General features: G+C 44.6%; 1 protein-coding gene across 1 annotated transcript in view; it reads left to right on the forward strand.

Moving 5' to 3' along the window:
• Positions 1–20753, forward strand: part of LOC121278118 (dynein heavy chain 8, axonemal-like) — a 2067071-nt gene that overhangs the window by 1446915 nt on the left and 599403 nt on the right. Inside the window, 1 exon segment of the mRNA XM_041188205.1 lies at positions 16496–16737. Within this exon segment, the coding sequence (XP_041044139.1) occupies positions 16496–16737 (242 nt within the window).

Raw genomic sequence — 20753 nt, forward strand, 5'->3', positions numbered from 1 at the left:
GAAAAATGAACCTGAATTAGTGACAGAGAGACAGAGAAAAGCAGAGTGAATTGTGTGAAAACAAAATGACTGCCGCTGCAGCAATAAGCACACAGCTCCAGCCCGTGTAAGCTGATGATGTTGTAGAGGCATTTGAGAAGTTTAAACAAAAGTGCAGATAAATATTCAGTAGCTTCCTAAAAGGCACTAGCAAGGAGGAAAGGATCATTCTTTTGTGGGCAGGAGAGAAAGGGCTAAATGTGGTTAATAGCTGGGAGCTGAGTGAAAGTGACAGCAAAAAGTCAGACAAATTTTTGAAAAATTCAGCACACATCTCCATGCAGCCAAAGTGAAATCATTGGATCTACCAAGATGAGTTTCAAGGCCTGAAGCAGAAATTGGGTAAACCTGTTCACAATTTCATAACAAGATTGAAAAATACAGCCAGGAAGTGTAAATTTAAGATCACAGATGATAGGCTACTAGGTTAGCTCATTTGAGATCCTGCACACCCTGAAGTGCAAAAAGATTTCCTTGGAAAGGACAAGTTCACAATATCACATGCCGAGGGCACTGCCAGAGCACATGAAGCCACAAGTACACAGATGAAAACGCTGAGTACCCAAACAACTTAATTTCAATTAAATCAAGAGAAAGGCAGTAGGATTGATGCAGTAAAGCAGCAACAAAATAATGCATGCCAGACTGAGAGAAAGATGTGTAAGATATGTGGATGACCACATGAGTTCACAGAGAGAATCTGCATGGAAGAACACAAACAATTAGAACATAGGCCTTCCCTTTCCCACCTCCCACCTATGCCTGCACGCTCTTCCTTTCTGGACACAAAGTTCTAGGTCTCCTCACTCTCATTGCACATCACTTTGATCTCTTCATCAGTTATGACATAGCTGCCCTGCTCTCCAGCCAGGTCATGAGCCTCCACCTCAGCATTTCTCAGGGTTTGTAAGTCTGGATCACCTCCATCCATCGTCACACTCTCTCTTGAGTTCCGAGCCCTTTTTACCTGCAAGCAGAAGGGAAAGGTGTATACCCAGACAATGATCAACTGGCCCCTTCCGCGGCTGGCATCCCTCAGGCACATGATAGGCTCTTCTAGATGTTTCTTTCACACATCCACTCTCATGGCTTGGAGGATGCTGACAGGCAGGTGCCTGTCTCCACATGTAGTACTGCCTCATTATGCAGTTGCAGCTGGGGCATGTTTTACTTTCACCCACCAGGCTGATCCCTTCACACACTGAGACCCATCACATGCTGCTCACTTGGCAGCCAGAGCGCACTCATCATTCACTCAGACCCATCCTTGTGGTGCAAAAAAACCACTGGACCCAGTTACACCAATGAACCCCATGGCTGCTAACCTCTGCTGCTACCTGCATCCAGCCCTCTTTGGTCTGGCAGGAGAGTCATTTTTTTCCATCTATCAGGAACAATGTCATTGTTCCCATGCCACCTGGAGGGTTCTTGCCCCCTGCTCAGCTTCCTGGATCGAACACTGTAGACTTGGGAGATGAAGGATATTGTCACTACCATTGATTCCCATTGACTCCAGTTTTGCTAGAGCTCCTTGAGGCCACATTCAGTCACATGCTGCCTTGATATCAAGGGCAGTCACTCTCACCTCACCTCGGGAGTTGAACTCTTTAGTCCATGTTTGAAACAAGGCTGTAATGAGTTCAGGAACTGAGTGGCCCTGGCGGAACCCAAACTGGGCATCAGTGAACAGATTTGTGCTGAGAATGTGCTGCTTGACAGCACTGTCAGTGACACTTTCCATCACTTTGCTGATGACCGAGAGTATACTGATTGGGCAGTAATTGGTTGGGTTGGGTTTGTCCTGATTTTTGTGTATGGGACATACCCAAGCAATTTTCCACATTGCCAGGTAGATGCCAGTGTTGTAGCCATACTGGAACAGCTTGGCTATGAACGTGGCAAGTTCTGGAGCACACGTCTTCAGTACTATTGCCGAAATATTGTCAGGGCCCATAGCCTTTGCAGTATCCAGTGCCTTCTGCCATCTCTTGATATCATGTGTAGTGAATCGAATTGGCTGAAGAGTGGCACCTGTGATGCTGGGCATCTCTACAGGAGGCCGAGGTGGATCATCCACTTGGCACTTCTGGCTGAAGATTGTAGCAAATGCTTCAACTTTATCTTTTGCAGTGATGTGCTGGGCTTCTCCATCATTGAGGATGGGAATATTTGTGAAGCCTCCTCCTCCTCCAGTGAGTTATTTAATTGTCCCCCACCATTCATGACTGGATGTGGTAGGACTACAGAGAGGAGGTCTGACCCATTGGTTGTGGGATTGCTGAGCTTTGTCTATCACTTGCTGCTTCTGCTGCTTGGTGCACAAGTAGTCCTGTGTTATAGCTTCCCCAGGTTAACACCTCATTTTTAGGTATGCCTGGTGCTGTTCCTGATATGCCCTCCTGCACTCTTCATTTGACATCAAATGTTCTAACTTGGAACAAGTTTTTAATATAGACAACAGCATTTTTCTATCTTGGACATCAAATGCGATCAAAGTTGCTCAAAGGCAAAAAGTGGTCGAAGGCATGAAAATTAAATGCTTAAAGGCATCAAAGGTACTTAGAGGTATCAAAATTAAGCATGCAAAGGCATCAAATGTGCTCATTGACATCAAATGTGTTGATCAACACAATGAATTGGAAAACACAAGAAAATTAATTATTTAATAACACCTGAATTTATGAATTTTCATGAAGATCAATGTGAGTTTTAGCCCAGCCCCTTGGGAGGGAATTTGTACCGGCAGGTGTACCCATGCATCTAGGTGGTAGAGGTCATGGGTTTGGAAAGTGCTGTTAAAGGGGCCTTGACAAGTTGCTGCAGTGCATCTTGGATGTTGTACACAGTGCAGCCATTGTGCCATAGTGGTGGAGGGAGTGATTGCTTTAAATGGTGGATGGGGTGTTGATCAAGCAGGCTGTTTTGTCCTGGATAGTTGTGTGCTTCATGAATGTTGTTGGAGCTGCAATTATCCAGACATGTGGGGAGTAATCCATCACATTCTCAGGGTAGTGCCCTTGGCCCAACCATCTTCAGCTACTTCATCAATGACCTTCCTTCCATCATATGGTCAGAAATGGGGGTGTTCTCTGATGATTGCATGATGTTCAGCACCATTCACGACCTCTCAGACACTGAGGCAGCCTGTGCCCAAATGCAGCTAAAACCTGGGCAATACCCAGTCTTGGGCTGACAAATGGCAAGTAACATTTGCACCACACAAGTGCCAAGCAATTACCATCTCCAACAAGAGAGAATCTAACCATCATCCCCTTGATGTTCAATGGCATTTCCATCACTGAATCACTCACTATCACCATCCTGGGGGTTACCATTGACCAGAAACTGAACTGGACTAGCCATTTAAATACTGTGGCTACAAGAGCGGGTCAGAGGCTAGGAATCATGTGAAAAGTAACCCACCTCCTGACTCCCCAAAGCCTCAATAGCATCTGTAAGGTACAAGCCAGGAGTGTGATGGAATACTCCCCACTTGCCTGGACGAGTGCAGCTCCCACAACACTCAAGAAGTTTGACAGTGTTCAGGATAAAGCAGCCCACTTGATTGGCACCACATCCACAAACATTCACTCCCTCCACCACCGAAGCACAATAGCAGCAGTGTGTACCATCTACAAGGTGCACTGCAGGAATTCACAAAGGGTCCTTCGACAGCACCTTCTAAACCCATGAACACTACCATCTAGAAGGATAAGCGTAGCAGATACATGGGAACACCACCACCTGGAAGTTCCCCTCCAAATCACTCACCATCCTGGAAATATATCGCCATTCCTTCACTGTCACTGGGTCAAAATCTTGGAACTCCCTTCCTCGTGGCACTGTAGGTGTATCTACATCACATGGGCTGCAGCGGTTCAAGAAGGCAGCTCACCACCACCTTCTCAAGGACAACTAAGGCATTTCCATATCATGGTATGAGTACGATCACTCTCCCTAGCTGTACACCCTGTAGGTTATCCCCAGCATAAATTTGGCCCTAAAGTCAATTGATTGCTCAGAATTGAAGAGCTGCCATAACTTTGGTAGAATAGTTTCATAAAGACCAATAAAATGTCAGAGAAACACGCAGAAATATATTATTCTGCTCCTCTGTTCTTTCACACTGCTGTCTCTGCATCAATTAAAAGTTACTTATTTCCGCATACACTGAACTTTCAATGTTGCCTTTAATTATTAACAGCAAGTTTACATTTTGTGTTATGACTGGGTGGGGATGGATGTCAGGAATCAACCTTTCTTTCCCACTCTTCAATTGATCATAACAGGGTTTTTTGAAATTTATAAGGAAGGTATCAATTCAGTATCTTAAGTTAACAATTCACCTATTGATTGCAAAGAATTCAGTCTCACAGAATCACAGGGTGCAGAAGTGGCCCTTCGGCCCATTGAGTCAGTACCAACACGTGAGAAACACCTGACCTACCTACCTAAACCCATTTACCAACACTAGGCCCACAGCCTTGAATGTTATGACATGCCAAGTGCTCATCCAGGTACTTTTTAAAGGATGTGAGGCAACCCACCTCCACCTCCCTCCCAGGCAGCGCATTCCAGACCGTCACCATCCTCTAGGTAAAAACATTCTTCCTCACATCCCCCGTAAACATCCTGCCCTTTACCTTGAACTTGTGTCCCCTTGCAACTGTCCCATCAACTAAGGGGAACAGCTGCTCCCTATCCACCCTGTCCATGCCCCTCATAATTTTGTACACCTCGATCAGGTCGCCCCTCAGCCTTCTCTGCTCCAATGAAAACAACCCAAGTCTATCCAATCTCTTTTCATAACTTAAATGTTTCAGCCCAGGCAACATCCTGGTGAATCTCCTCTGCACCCCCTCCAGTGCAATCATATTCTTCCTATAAAACGGCAAACAGAACTGCACACAGTACTCTGGTTGTGGCCTCACCAAAGTTCTCTCTAACTCCAACATGACCTCCCTACTTTTGTAATCTATCCCTCGAATGAGAAAGGCAAGTTTCCCATATGTCTTTTTCACCAGCCCACTAAATTGCCCCTCCGCCTTCAGAGATCTATAGACACACATACCAAGGTCCCTTTGTTCCTCAGAACTTCCTAGCGTCATGCCGTTCATTGAATACTTCCTTGTCAAATTACTCCTTCCAAAGTGTATCACCTCACACTTTTCAGGGTTAAATTCCTTCTGCCACTTATCTGCCCAATTGACCATCCTGTCTATATCTTCCTGTAGCCCAAGACATTCAACCTCACTGTTAACCACCCGGCCAATCTTTGTATCATCCGCAAACTTACTAATCCTACCCCCCACATAGTCATCTATGTTGTTTAAATAAATGACGAATAATAGGGGATCCAGCATAGATAACCTGTGGTATACCACTGGACCCTGGCTTCCAGTCACTAAAGCATCCTTCTGTCATCACCCTCTGTCTCCTATAACTAAGCCAATTTTGAATCCACCTTATCAAATTACCCTGTATCCCATGTGCATTTGCCTTCTTTATAAGTCTGCCATGTGGGACCTTGTCAAAGTCTTTGCTGAAATCCATATAAACTACATCAACTACACTACCTTCATCTACACACCTGGTCACCTCCTCAAAAAATTACATCAAATTTGTTAGGCATGACCTCCCTCTGACAAAGCCATGCTGACTATCCCTGATCAAACCTTGCCTCTCCCAGTTGAGATAGAGTTTCTCCTTCAGAATTTTCTCCAATAGTTTATCTACCACTGATGTGAGACTCACTGGCCTGTAGTTCCCTGGCTTATCTCTACAACCCTTCTTAAATAGCGGAACCACATTAGCTATTCTCCAGTCCTCTGGCACCTCCCCCGTGGCTAGACAGGAATTAAAAATTTGGGTCAGAGCCCCTGCAATCTCCTTCCTTGCCTCCCTCAGCAGTCTGGGACACAAATCATCCGGACCTGGGGATTTGTCCACTTTTAAGCCTGCCAACACCTCCAATACCTTGTCACTCCCAATATCAATTTGTTCAAGAACTTCGCAGTCTCCCTCCCCGAGTTCCATACCTTCATCGTCATTCTCTTGGGTGAAGACGGATGTGAAGTATTCTTTCAACATTCTATCAATTCCTTTGGCTCCACCCATAGATTGCCTCCTTAATTCCTAATGGGCCCTACTCTTTCCCTGGTTATCCTCTTCCCATTGATATACTTATACAATATCTTGGGATTTTCCCGACTTTTACCAGCCAGAACTTTCTCATGCCCCCTCTTTGCTCTCCTAATTATTTTCTTAAGCTCCATCCTGCACTTTCTGTACTCCACTAATGCCTCCGCTGATTTGCTTCCCCTGTACCTGCTGAAAGCCTCCCTTTTCCTTCTCATCGTATCCTCAACATCTCTGGTCATCCATGTTTCCCTGGACTTGTTACTACTTCCTATCACGCTAGAGGGAACATGTTGAACCTGTACCCTCCCCATTTCCTTTTCGAACACCCCCTACTACTCCTCTGTAGCTTTCCCCACAAGTAGCTGTTCCCAGCCTACCTTGGCCAGAACCTGCCTTATTTTACTAAAATCCACTCTCCCCAGTCCGAAACATTTTTTTTGCAACTTGTCTATTTCTTTGTCCATAACAAGCTTAAATTGTACCATGTTGTGGTCGCTATCACTAAAATGCTCCCCCACCACCACCTCAGCCACCTGTCAGGCTTCATTCCCCAGAATTAGGTCCAGCACTGCGCCAAAACTTGTTGGGCCCTGTATACATTGACCTAAAAAGTTCTCCTGTACACATTTCAAGAAATCCACTCCAACCAAGCCCTTAACACTATGTCTATTAATTTTGGGAAAGTTGAAATCACCTAATATAATTACCCTATTGTTGTTGTCTTTACACACCTCCACAAATTGTGCACATATTTGCTCCTCAATTTCCTGCTGACTACCTGGGGGTCCATAATAAACACCTAACAATGTGGCTGCCCCTTTTTTATTCCTAAGCTCTACCCACAAAGCTTCATTCAATGCCCCCTCCTAGATATCATCTCTCCTTACTGTAGTAACTGACTCCTTAATACCTTTCAATATGTATTTCAATATGTATTTGACCAGCCAATAAAATTAAGGATTAATATTCCACAGGCACACACAACATCGTCATGACACCTCCACCTCACGAAGAATGAAACGCAAATCATAATGAGTTCCAAGATGCCCAATTATGGTTTTGGAACCTGGTTGGGGGAGGTGGTGGCATAGTGATGTTGTCACTGACTCATATTCCAGAGACCCTGAATAGTGTTCTCGGGACCTGGCTTTGAAGTTCACCATGGCGGATGGTAGAATTTGAATTCAATAAAGATTTGGAATTCAAAGTCTGATAACAACCATGAAACCATTGCTGGAAAAACTCAGTAGGTCTGACAGCATCTGCGGAGAGGGATACAGTTAATGTTTCGAGTCCGTATGACCTTTCATCAGTACTAAAACATATAGAAATGAGATGAAATATAAGCTGGTAGAAGGTGGTGGAACAAGAGAGCTCAAAAGGTGAAAGGTGGAGACCAAAAAGAGACTTCCAAATATGTCATAGACAAAAGGGTGTTGATGGTGATGATGTTATCTAAAGGGTGTGCTAATGGGGACATTAAGGGAAGCAAGCTAGTGGCAGATGGCCCTAGTGCGAGTGGGGTGGGGGGAAGGGTTCGAAATGAGCTAAAAGGTGGAGATGAAACAATAGATCAAATTAAATTTAAAAATAGGAGGGAAAAGAAAAAAATATATAGTTGTAAAAAAATTATAAATTATTGGAAAAAGGGGGATTGGAAAGGGAGTGGGAATGGAGGAGAGAGTTCATGATCTGAAATTGTTGAACTCAGTATTAAGTCCGGAAGACTGTTAAGTGCCTAGCCGGAAGATGAGGTGCTGTTCCTCCACTTTGCGTTGAGCTTCACTGGAACATTGCAGCAGGCCAAGGATGGACATGTGGTCATGAGAGCAGGGTGGAGTGTTGAAATGGCAAGTGACAGTGAGGCCTGGGTCATGCCTGCGGACAGACCGAAGGGAACTCTTTCTCCGGTACATCGATGATTGCTTCGGTGCCGCTTCATGCTCTCATCTGGATCTGGAAAAATTTCTTAAGTTTGCTTCCAATTTCCACTCCTCCATCACTGACACTTCCCTTCCCTTCGTTGACCTCTCAGTCTCAATTTCTGGTGATAGACTATCCACCAATATTCATTACAAGCCTACCGACTCCCACAGCTACCTCGACTATAGCTCCTCACACCCTGCTTCCTGTAAGGACTCCATCCCATTCTCTCAGTTCCTTCACCTCTGTTGCATCTGTTCTGATGATGCCATTTTCCAAAACAGTTCCTCTGACATGTCTTCTTTCTTCCATAACCGAGGTTTTCCACCCACGGTGGTTAACAGGGCCCTCAACCATGTCTGGCCCATCTCCCATGCATCCGCCCTCACACCTTCCTCTCCCTCCCAGAACCATGATAGGGTCCCCCTTGTCCTCACTTATCACCCCACCAGCCTCCGCATTCAAAGGATCATCCTCCGCCATTTCTGCTAACTCCAGCATGATGCCACCACCAACACATCTTCCCTTCACCCCCCCCCATGGCGGCTTTCCACAGGGATCATTCCCTCTGGGACACCCTGGTCCATTCCTCCATCACCCCCTACACCTCAACCCCCTCCCACCGCACCTTCCCATGCAACCACAGAAGGTGCAACACCTGCCCCTTTACTTCCTCCCTCATCACCGTCCAAGGACCCAAACACTCCTTTCAAGTGAAGCAGCATTTCACTTGCACTTCCCTCAATTTAGTCTACTGCATTTGTTGCTCCCAATGCGGTCTCCTCTACACTGCAGAGGCCAAACGCAGATTGGGTGACTGCTTTGTGGAACACCTCCGGTCTATCTGCAAGCATGACCCAGACCTCCCTGTCGCTTGCCATTTCAACACACCACCCTGCTCTCATGCCCACACGTCCATCCTTAGCCTGCTGCAATGTTCCAGTGAAGCTCAACGCAAATTGGAGGAACAGCACCTCATCTTCCGACTAGGCACTTAACAGTCTTCCGGACTTAATATTGAGTTCAACAATTTCATATCGTGAACTCTCTCCTCCATTCCCACCCCCTTTCTGATCCCCCTTTTTCCAATAATTTATAATTTTTTTACAACCTTATATTTTTTCCCTCCTATTTTTAAATTTATTTTGATCTATTGTTTCATCTCCACCTTTTAGCCCATTTCGACCCCTTCCCCTCACCCCACTCGCACTAGGGCCATCTGCCACTAGCTTGCTACCCTTAATGTCCCCATTATCACATCCTTTAGATAATATCACCACCGTCAACACCCTTTTGTCCTTTTGTCTATGACATCTTCGGCAGTCTCTTTTTGGCCTCCATCTATCACCTATTGAGCTCTCCTGTCCCAACCCCTTCTACCAGCTTATATTTCAACTTATTTCTAAATGTCTTAGTTCTGATGAGGGTCATATGGACTCGAAACATTAACTGTATCCCTCTCCACAGATGCTGTCAAGACCTGCTGAGTTTTCCAGGTATTTTTGTTTTTGTTCTAGATTTCCAGCATCCGCAGTATTTTGCTTTTATGAAACCATTGCTGATTGCTGTAAAAACCCCATCTGGTTCACAAATATCCTTTTGGAAAGGAAATCTGCAATCTGTGCCTGGTCTGGCGGTGCTTGCAATAAACATCATTAGAAAAGATTAGTTTTGCAGCAGGGTTCTGAATTTGCTTTATTCTTTTGGAGTTCAGGGATAACCGATAATTTTGTCAGAACCCCTGTTCTTGTTCCCTCCTCTAACTTTGGATTAGGTACTGTCTAAAGGGTTTGCTCCTTTTAGATTTGTGTTAACTCCCAGGTTGTTGGTAAAGCTAAGCCATGCTTACTTTGCAAACCGCCCTGATTGGCAGCCTGGTCTGCTGATCAGTTTTAACCCTTCATGGTCCACCTCTGTAACCTATGATTTAATAGCTCAAAGCCAGGCATTTTTACAAATTTCATTTCTAGGGAGTTAGTGGGTTGTAATTTGATTTTTGCTTCCTGTAAGGCCTCTGGCATGGCATCTGTCACTTCGTTTTTAGCAAACATTACATCTACACCGATGGGCTGGTTGAGGCTTAAAACTTGGTCCTGTTTATTTGGCTTACCAGCGAGTAACCCTGCATAGATTTCACTGATATGCCCCTTGTGGTTTCTACAAGTGTTGCTTGCTTTGGTATGTTCCTCTCTTGTTTTGAGAATCAGCTTTCCCCTAACCTGTATTTTTTTATTCGTTCATGGGATGTGGGCTTTGCTACCTGGGCCAGCAGTTATTACCCATTCCTAGTTGCCCTTGAGAAGATGGTGGTGAGCTGCATGTGGTGTAGGAACACCCACAGTACTGTTAGGAAGGGAATTCCAAGATTTTGACCCAGCAACAGTGAAGGAACAGCAATATATTTCCAAGTCAGGATGGAGAGTGATTTGGAGGGGAGCTTACAGGTGGTGGTGCTCCTATCTGCTGCCCCTGTCCTTCTAGATGGCAGTGGTCATGGGTTTGGAAGGTGCTGTCAAAGAAGCCTTGGTGAATTGCTGCAGTGCATCTTGTAGATGGTACAGACTGTTGCTATTGTGTGTCAGTGGTGGAGGAAGTGAATGTTTGTGGATGTGGTGCCAATCAAGTGGACTGCTTTGTCCTGGATGGTGTCAAGCTTCTTGAGTGTTGTGGGAGCTGCACTCATCCAGGCAAGTGGGGAGTATTCCATCACACACCTGACTTGTGCCTTGTAGATGGTGGATAGGCTTTGGAAGTCAGGAGGTAAGTTACTTGTTGCATGATTCCTAGCCTCTGACCCGCTCTTGTAGCCACAGTATTTATATGGCTAGTCCAGTTCAGTTTCTGGTCAATGGTAACCCCCAGGATGTTGATAGTGGGGTATTCAGGGATGGTAATAACATTGAACAGCAAGGGGGTAATGGTTAAATCCTCTCTTGTTGGAGATGGCCATTGCCTGGCACTTGTGTGATGCGAATGTTACTTGCCACTTGTTAGCCCAAGCCTGGATATTGTCCAGATCTTGCTGCATTTGGAGATGGACTGCTTCAGTATCTGAGGAGTTGCAAATGGTGTTGAACATTAATGACTGCACAATAAACATCCCCACTTCTGACTTTACGATGGAAGGAAGATCATTGATGAAGTAGCTGAAGATGGTTGGGCCAAGGGCACGACCCTGACGAACTCCTACTGTGATGTCCCGGAGCTGAGATGACTGACCTCCAACAACCACAAGCATATTCCTATGTGCTAGAGTCTGACTCCAACCAGTGGAGATTCCCATTGACTCCAGTTTTGCTAGGGCTCCTTGTTACCATACTCAGTCAAATGTGGCCTTGATGTACGTTTTCTTATCATAACACATTTGAGTACATTTGAATACATCCAATCGGTAACTGACACACCAGTTCCATACTAACTCTATGCTATTGAGCACATAGACATGTGATTTTGCTAACCAATATTCTAAAGGCTGTATACATAATTATATTATCCAATCAGAATTAAAACACGTACACAAAGATCTTGGTTCTTACAACTTAAGACTGTTTGTGTTTCATCAAAGCCCCTTCTTTGTCCATTGTTCATCTTTCCATATCTAAGCTAAACCATTTGACCTCCCCTTGTCTGAGGGTTGAGCATACTTGATCTAGCTTTATGCCATGTCTTATCTCCAGTCTAGCTCTCAATACTTCACTCCATCATTGCATCACTTGAATTGTCCTGCCTACCAGAAGTTGTCCTCCCTGTTACTGGACATTAGCTAATTTCTTGACTTCTGTGTAAATCTCACAAAAACCCAAAGCCTCTTTGTGTGCAATGTCCATCTGGTTATCCTCAACTGTTAATATGTTTAGCATCAATGGCTGCCACACGTGTTTCATGATGGGCGGGCCTTAATTGGCCCGCCAGCATGAAATCGTGATCTGGCCCCAATCGTGGGCAGCGGTCTGCTTCCTGACCGCTCCCGCCCACCCAGCCTGCCTGACAAGGGAAAAGTTCTGGCTCATAATTTGCTGAACTCTCCTCAGGCAACAGGGGATAAACTTTATGAGCTTTGTCTGTTAGTTTACTCTGCAACAGCAGGGTCTAGCTCTCCAACGGGCACTTTCCCTTCTGAGTCACTCTATCAAAATAGATGAAGGAGGTTTCCACCTCTTTCTCATCAAGCTTAGGGATTAAATGGGCAAATTTGGATAACAAAACAAAAACAGAATTACCTGGAAAAACTCAGCAGGTCTGGCAGCATCGGTGGAGAAGAAAAGAGTTGACATTTCGAGTCCGCATGACCCTTCGACAGAACTTGCGTTCGAGTCCAAGAAAGAGTTGAAATATAAGCTGGTTTAAGGTGTGTGTGTGGGGGGCGGAGAGATAGAGAGACAAAGAGGTGGGGGGGGGGGTGTGGTTGTAGGGACAAACAAGCAGTGATAGAAGCAGATCATCAAAAGATGTCAACGACAATAGTACAATAGAACACATAGGTGTTAAAATTAAAGTTGGTGATATTATCTAAACGAATGTGCTAATTAAGAATGGATGGTAGGGCACTCAAGGTATAGCTCTAGTGGTTTTTTTTTTATATAATGGAAATAGGTGGGAAAAGGAAAATCTTTATAACTTATTGGAAAAAAAAGGGAAGGGGGAAACAGAAAGGGGGTGGGGATGGGGGAGGGAGCTTACGACCTAAAGTTGTTGAATTCAATATTCAGTCCGGAAGGCTGTAAAGTCCCTAGTCGGAAGATGAGGTGTTGTTCCTCCAGTTTGCGTTGGGCTTCACTGGAACAATGCAGCAAGCCAAGGACAGACATGTGGGCAAGAGAGCAGGGTGGAGTGTTGAAATGGCAAGTGACAGGGAGGTTTGGGTCATTCTTGCGGACAGACCGCAGGTGTTCTGCAAAGCGGTCGCCCAGTTTACGTTTGGTCTCTCCAATGTAGAGGAGACCACATTGGGAGCAACGAATGCAGTAGACTAAGTTGGGGGAAATGCAAGTGAAATGCTGCTTCACTTGAAAGGAGTGTTTGGGTCCTTGGACGATGAGGAGAGAGGAAGTGAAGGGGCAGGTGTTGCATCTTTTGCATGGGCATGGGGTGGTGCCATAGGAGGGGGTTGAGGAGTAGGGGGTGATGGAGGAGTGGACCAGGGTGTCCCGGAGGGAGCGATCCCTACGGAATGCCGATAAGGGGGGTGAAGGGAAGATGTGTTTGGTGGTGGCATCATGCTGGAGTTGGCGGAAATGGCGGAGGATGATCCTTTGAATGCGGAGGCTGGTGGGGTGATAAGTGAGGACAAGGGGGACCCTATCATGTTTCTGGGAGGGAGGAGAAGGCGTGAGGGCGGATGCGCGGGAGATGGGCCGGACACGGTTGAGGGCCCTGTCAACGACCGTGGGTGGAAAACCTCGGTTAAGGAAGAAGGAGGACATGTCAGAGGAACTGTTTTTGAATGTAGCATCATCGGAACAGATGCGACGGAGGCGAAGGAACTGAGAAAATGGGATGGAGTCCTTACAGGAAGCGGGGTGTGAGGAGCTGTAGTCGAGATAGCTGTGGGAGTCGGTGGGTTTGTAATGGATATTGGTGGACAGTCTATCACCAGAGATTGAGACAGAGAGGTCAAGGAAGGGAAGGGAAGTGTCAGAGATGGACCACGTGAAAATGATGGAGGGGTGGAGATTGGAAGCAAAATTAATAAATTTTTCCAAGTCCTGACGAGAGCATGAAGCGGCACCGAAGTAATCATCGATGTACCGGAGAAAGAGTTGTGGAAGGGGGCCTGAGTAGGACTGCAACAAGGAATGTTCCACATACCCCATAAAGAGACAGGCATAGCTGGGGCCCATGCGGGTACCCATAGCCACACCTTTTATTTGGAGGAAGTGAGAGGAGTTGAAGGAGAAATTGTTCAGTGTGAGAACAAGTTCAGCCAGACGGAGGAGAGTAGTGGTGGATGGGGATTGTTCGGGCCTCTGTTCGAGGAAGAAGCTAAGGGCCCTCAGACCATCCTGGTGGGGGATGGAGGTGTAGAGGGATTGGACGTCCATGGTGAAGAGGAAGCGGTTGGGGCCAGGGAACTGGAAATTGTTGATGTGACGTAAGGTGTCAGAGGAATCACGGATGTAGGTGGGAAGGGACTGGACAAGGGGAGAGAGAAGGGAGTCAAGATAACGAGAAATGAGTTCTGTGGGGCAGGAACAAGCTGAGACGACCGGTCTACCGGGGCAGTTCTGTTTGTGGATTTTGGGTAGGAGATAGAAGCGGGCCGTCCGAGGTTGGGAGACTATCAGGTTGGAAGCTGTGGGAGGGAGATCCCCAGAGGAGATGAGGTCAGTGACAGTCCTGGAAACAATGGCTTGATGTTCAGTGGTGGGGTCATGGTCCAGGGAGAGGTAGGAGGAAGTGTCTGCGAGTTGACGCTCAGCCTCCGCGAGGTAGGTTCACTCAAGGTTCAAGTATTCTTAACTCCCTTTCTCACTGTTCTCTTTGGAAAGCTCTCTCTTTCTCTCTCCCTTTCCCCTCTCCCTCTTTCCTTCACTCTTTCTTCTCTATCTTTTTCCTTTCCTCTTTCTTGTCTCTCCCTCATTCCATTTTCCTTTATTTTCTCTTTCTTTCCTATTTTCTTTCTTCTCTATCTCCTTCTGGTTTCCTTTCTTGGAATTCTAGTTCTAGTTGTCTCAGTTCTAGCTGTAGTTTTTATAAAGTTAGCTTGTCTGTTTCAGTTTCAAAATCTAATTGCCTGGCCACAAATTTTACAATTTTAGTTTTCCTGGCTTTCTGGCAGAACTCTAAATCTAACTGTCTAGTTACACTTTTTAATTCTTCAAGGGACAAAGCCTTTAAACTATCCAAAGTTATCTCACTTTGGTCTTGGAAGGTACTGACTTTGAATGTGGACATGGTTTTTAGTACTGTAGCACTGTACAAAAGAAATCCTGGACTGGAGTTTTTAAATTTATGTCTTGGGATTAATTTGCTTCCCACTTCTAGTTACTTTCATTGTTTGTGGATTCAATCTCAGGTGTTAGCCCCCAAATATCTGTTATTTCCAGGTGTCAGGATTCATCCTTTCTTACCCTTTCTTTCCCACTCCTCGATTGATCATAACAGGTTTTTTTTTTCGAAATTTATAAGAATGGAAGTGTCAATTTAATGTCTGCACTTAACCATTTCTGTGCTGATTGCAGAGAACTCAGTTTACAGGCTTTTTTGAGTTTAAATACAAAGATATTAGTTTTTATTGAGCTAAAAAACCACCTGGGTAAATAAATAAAAATGATTTTATAAAGGTAAACAAACGTCCTGACCTTTGCAACAAATATACACACATAAACACATACACACAAAATTGCAAGTTATACAGTGGAGGAGGTTAACTTTAGGCCAAATTAAGATTCAATGATAAAAGGCAAAAAATAGAGAGTGCACTGTTTGAGTCCTTTGCTGTTGTTCGTGGCTGAAGCAGTTTTTCTAACAATCCCCTGGGGATGCTATTTTGGGAATTTGAAGTGGCCTCCAGAGCTTCTCTGTCTGTTGATCCCAGTATGATATAAGCAGGCAGGGTTCCTTTCAATTGAAAATTTCTGTGATGTATTCCAAAATGTAACAGAGATAGGGCTCCAAACTTCAGACAGCAGTGAGAGAAACAGTGTTCCTGGTGCATTTGTAGACTTCTTCCTCAGATTCTCTGATTTTAGCAGTTTGTGAGGCCTTTTCCTGCACTTGGCAGTATGGCTACTGTCATGTGACTGTCTTTCAAACTGCATGGTCATTGACCCCCCCGGCAGTGAGATTCTCTCGTACCTGCTTTTTGAAGCTCTATAGATCAATAGTGGCTTCCAACAGGTCAGGCGATTAATTCCTTGTATCCTGTTGGCCATCGTGATAGCCAAAGATGATTGAATATTAATGTCTCAGCTATTAACCCCTTGAATAGTCCATTTCCCCCTTAATAATATTTTAAAAAGGGGTTTTTTACACCTCCAAGGGTAGTCCGCAGGTTCCGCAGACTTGTTGACTTTATGACGGGGAATGTGGCTTTCACAAATTCAAATTGTCAGCCATTTTAAGTCAGTGGCTTTGCTTTCCTTGAAAATCCTTTTAAAGAAGTTCAATATGTATTTGACCAGCTGATGAAATTAAAGATGAATATTCCACAGGCACAAACAACATCATCATGACAATTAGCAGAACTGAAATGTAGTTAAGTTGGTGAAATGAAGGAATTAAATTCCAATTATGTAAAGTAATTGTAATTAACTGCGATTGCAAATGTTCATTCTGAAATGATCCAAAATCTGACTAATGTCTAATCATTTACTGTGCAAACGGATAACATCAGAACCAACTTATTGATTGTTAATATCTTTGTGTGTTTTTTGTACAACTTGATTTGTAGGTAATAATATCTGGATAATTCTGGATGGTCCAGTGGATGCTATTTGGATAGAAAATTTAAATTCTGTTCTGGACGACAACAAGACATTAACTTTGGCTAATGGTGACCGCATTCCCATGGCTCCTTCCTGCAAACTACTGTTTGAGGTACATAACATTGAAAATGCATCTCCAGCCACAGTGTCCAGAATGGGGATGGTCTACATCAGCTCTTCTGCTCTCAACTGGAAGCCAATTTTGAAGGTAACTGCTTCAGCACATAGGAAGAAGATGCTCTTGATACTCAATAAGTATCTGTGATGCTTATGGAAAAGAATGCTAGTATAAATGAGGTGAAACAGTTTCTGAAAAGAAAGGAAGAGCAGGGATAATTCATGATCTGTGTTGTAAAATATGCCACAGAGCGAAGTACATTTGAGGTAAAAACAGAAAAACCTGGAACCACTTAGCAGGCCAGGCAACATCTGTGGAGAGAGAAACCAAGTTAATGGGGAGAATTTTAACCACTCACGGTACAGGGGAGAGAGTTGGTGGGAGTGGGGGAATTTTAAATTGTTGAAAATGTGAAAGTGGACCCCAATACACCTAAAGCATGCCTAGTTCTGATTTAACACTACCGGATGTGGGTTCCTCAATGTAACCTGCCCTAGAGAGATGGTCATAGAAACAGAGAAAATTTACCCAAAGAAGGAGTCCATTTGGCCCATTGTGTCTGTGCACAATTAGAAAGAGCTATCCAGCCTAATTGACTTTCCAGCTCTTGATCCGCAGCCCTGTAGATTTCAAAACTTCAAATGCACATCTAAGTACTTTTTAAATGTCAAGAAGGTTTTTGCCTCTATCATCCTTTCAGGCAGTGAGTTCTAGACTACCACCAACCTTTGGGTGGAAAAGTTTCTCCTGAGCTTTCCTCTAATCCTTCTTTGAATTTCTATAAATATTTATATCTATCCAAATCTGATTGAACTCTCTGCTGAGGGAAATTGGTCCTGCCTATCCACTTCATCTGGGCTCCTCAGTTTAATACACCTCAAATAAATCTCCCCTCAGCCTCCTCTGTTACAAAGAAAACAAATGCAGCCTATCAATCTTACTTCATAGCTAAAATTCTCAATTTCTGTAAATCTCCTTTATACCCTCTCTAGCATGATTCCATCCTTTCTGTGATGTGGTGATCAGAACTATGTGCAGTGATCTAGCTGTGGCCTAACTGGTGTTTTGTACAGTTTTGGCATAATCTCCCCGCTCGTAAATTCATATAAGTATACAAGATGCAATGTAAAAACTCACGAATGCTGCTTCAATCATACCTCCCAAACCTGCCTAGAAGAACAAAGGCAGCAGATACATGGGAACACCACCATCTCCAATTTTCCTCCATCACATGCTGAGTTGGAGGTATATCGTAGTTCCTTCACTGTTGTTGGATTAATCTCCTGTAACTTCCTCCCTAAAATCATTCTGGGTGTACCTACACTACATGAACTGCAGCAGTTCGAGAAGGCAGCTCACAACCACCTTTTCAAGGGCAATTAAGGTTGAGAAATGAATGCTGACCTTGCCAGTGATGCTCACATTTCGTGAATGAATAAAATCAAGAGACCAAAAAGGGAACTTGTGTGGAGGTGAAGGTTGTGTTGCATAATTTTGTGTGTTTTCACAAACTACAATGCAGACACTGAGGTGAAGGAGGAGACTGTGAAATATTGGATGACATAAAAAAATTAAGAGTGAGAATATTAAGGATTTAGTATCTTTGAAAGTAGATAAATTGGCATGCCCAAGTGAAATCTATCCCAGGGTGCTAAGTAGGGGAGGAAATAATGGAGGCTCTAACCATCATTTCACAATCTACAGGCTTGGTGCCAGGGGATTGGGGAACTGCTAACAATGTACTGTTGTGTGAAAAGCGAGGGAGGGATAGACCGAGTTTTTACAGGTCAGTCAACCTATCCTTAGTTTTGGGAAAATTATTAGAAAAAAATTCTGAGAGACAATACAAATCATCATTTAGAAAGGTGCAAATTAATCAAGAATAAATTTGTTAAGGGAATGTTGTATCTGACTAATTTGATGGAATTTTTTGAGGAGGTAACAAGGAGAGTTAATGAGGGTAGCACATTTAGTGTAATCTACATAAATTTTAGTGAGGCTTTTAAAGTACCACATATCAAACTGATCAGAAAAGTATGACATGTCATTAGTTTAACTCATTAAATTGTCAGTGTGCATGTCTAGCACCCTGATGAGACAGAGATATGCATCATGGTGCCCTCATCTTTCCATTATCAGTGGGGATTCCAGGTACGAGGCTCACATCAATATAGAGACTACACTGGGATGTTGCAAAAAGCCACATTCTCATCTTGGTGCACTGCACTCTTATCTCCCTCTGGCACCCCAACCTCACCGTGGCCGCTTGACCGAGGTGCATGGTGCCTCCCCAGCTTCAAGGCCTCCTGCTCATATCGACTGAGGATTAGGAGGTGTGGGAGGTCCCTGCCAGTCTGTGACCTCTCAGCATTGTTATGGGATGTTTTCTCCTGAAAGAATAGAGGAACATTGATTAGTCCGCCCTCCACCTGCAGCGCCATTGCAGCCTGGCCAACCCCACCTGAGGAACACCTCGCAGGGCTCAGCCGATTTGTGACCCTGGAGCCACAAGACACTCAGTTCAAGCAGCCAGAGCTCATCCCTTTGGCCAGGTCCTGCCTGATAGATGTTTGCCGCTCACACTGTAACACCAGAGGTCCATGAGGGGGATGGCAGCTCTTAAGTGTTCTGCAAAAATGACCCATGCCAACACAGTACTCACACTTCCTGATCACAGGAGATAATTGAAGCACTTCCGGCACTGTACTCATGTGTGCCTCACCACATTGTGGCTGTGGACCTTGGATGCCACCTCCTCCCAGGCTTTTTTGGTGATGTCGGGGAGGGGGGGGACCCCTCCTCCCGTCCCTGGGTACAAGTGTTTCTCTTCTCGCTGCCACCTCCTCCAGGAGGGCAGCGAGGCACTCGTCTGAGAAATGCGGTGCCGACTGCCCTGCCGACCTGCCGTGTCCACCCGCTATGGTCTCTATTCACAGGACGTCTGTGTCCTTCAGTGACTGCCTTCCAGGGGCTGCCAAGGCTACATTTGAATTGGCTGCCAAGCCACCATTGGACCGGCGGACCTTAAGCCCCCGTCCCTGCCCACCCCTTCACATCTGTTCACAGGCCGCATCTCACACTGGGCAGCCCTTAATTGGTCCACCCACGTAAAATCGCGGAGCGCTGCCAATCACGACTGCCCCACCCACCCCCACCGATCCCACATGCCAAGGGCAAAATTCTGCGCTATATTTCAAGCTAGCTTTCTCTTATACTCTAATTTTTTCCCTCCTTTTAATCTTTAGTCATTCTTTGATACTCTTTATATTCTGTCCAATCTTCTGGCCTGCCACCTGTCTTTGCATAGTTATATGTTTTTTCTTTAAGTTTGATACTTTAATTAACATTTCTGGTAAACTACAGATGGTGGTTCCCCCCTTGCCCTCTGGAATTTTCTTTCTCTTTGTAATGTATCTATTCTATGTATTCTGAATATCTGCCACTGCCATCTCTATTGACCTATCCCTTAACCTAATTTGCTAGTTCACTTTATCTATAGTTCTGTTTTCATGTTCTCATGATTGCCCTTATTTAAGTTTAAAATACAAGTCTTAGAACCACTCCTCCCTCCTTCAAACTGAATATCAAATTCAAACATATTATGATCACTGCTTGGGGCGCCTTCACAATGAGGTCATTAATTAATCGTGTCTCATTGCACAATATCATCTCATTGCACAATACTAAGTTAGAATAGCCTGCTCTCTGGGGATTTCCAGAAGGCATTTGATAAGGTGCCACATCAAAGGTTATTGCAGAAAATAGAAGCTCATGTTTTACGGGGTAACACATTGGCTTGTAAATAAGATTGGCTGGCTAACAGGAAACAGAATAGCCATAAGTGGGTCTTTTTCTGGTTGGTGGGATGTAACAAGTAGTGTGCCACAGCGATCAACTGATCCTGAGCCTCAACCTTTTACAATTTATACAAATGACTTGGATGAAGGGACAGATGGTATGATTGCGGATACAGCTAAATTTGCTGACAACACAAAGATAGGTAGGAAAGTAAAAAGCAAAAAACTGTGGATGCTGGAAATCTGAAACAAAAGCAAAAATACATGGAAAAACTCAGCAGGTTGGACAGCATCTGTAGAGAGGAATAC

The sequence above is a fragment of the Carcharodon carcharias genome, chromosome 5 (genome assembly GCF_017639515.1).
Source record: "Carcharodon carcharias isolate sCarCar2 chromosome 5, sCarCar2.pri, whole genome shotgun sequence".
Classification (NCBI taxonomy): domain Eukaryota; kingdom Metazoa; phylum Chordata; class Chondrichthyes; order Lamniformes; family Lamnidae; genus Carcharodon; species Carcharodon carcharias.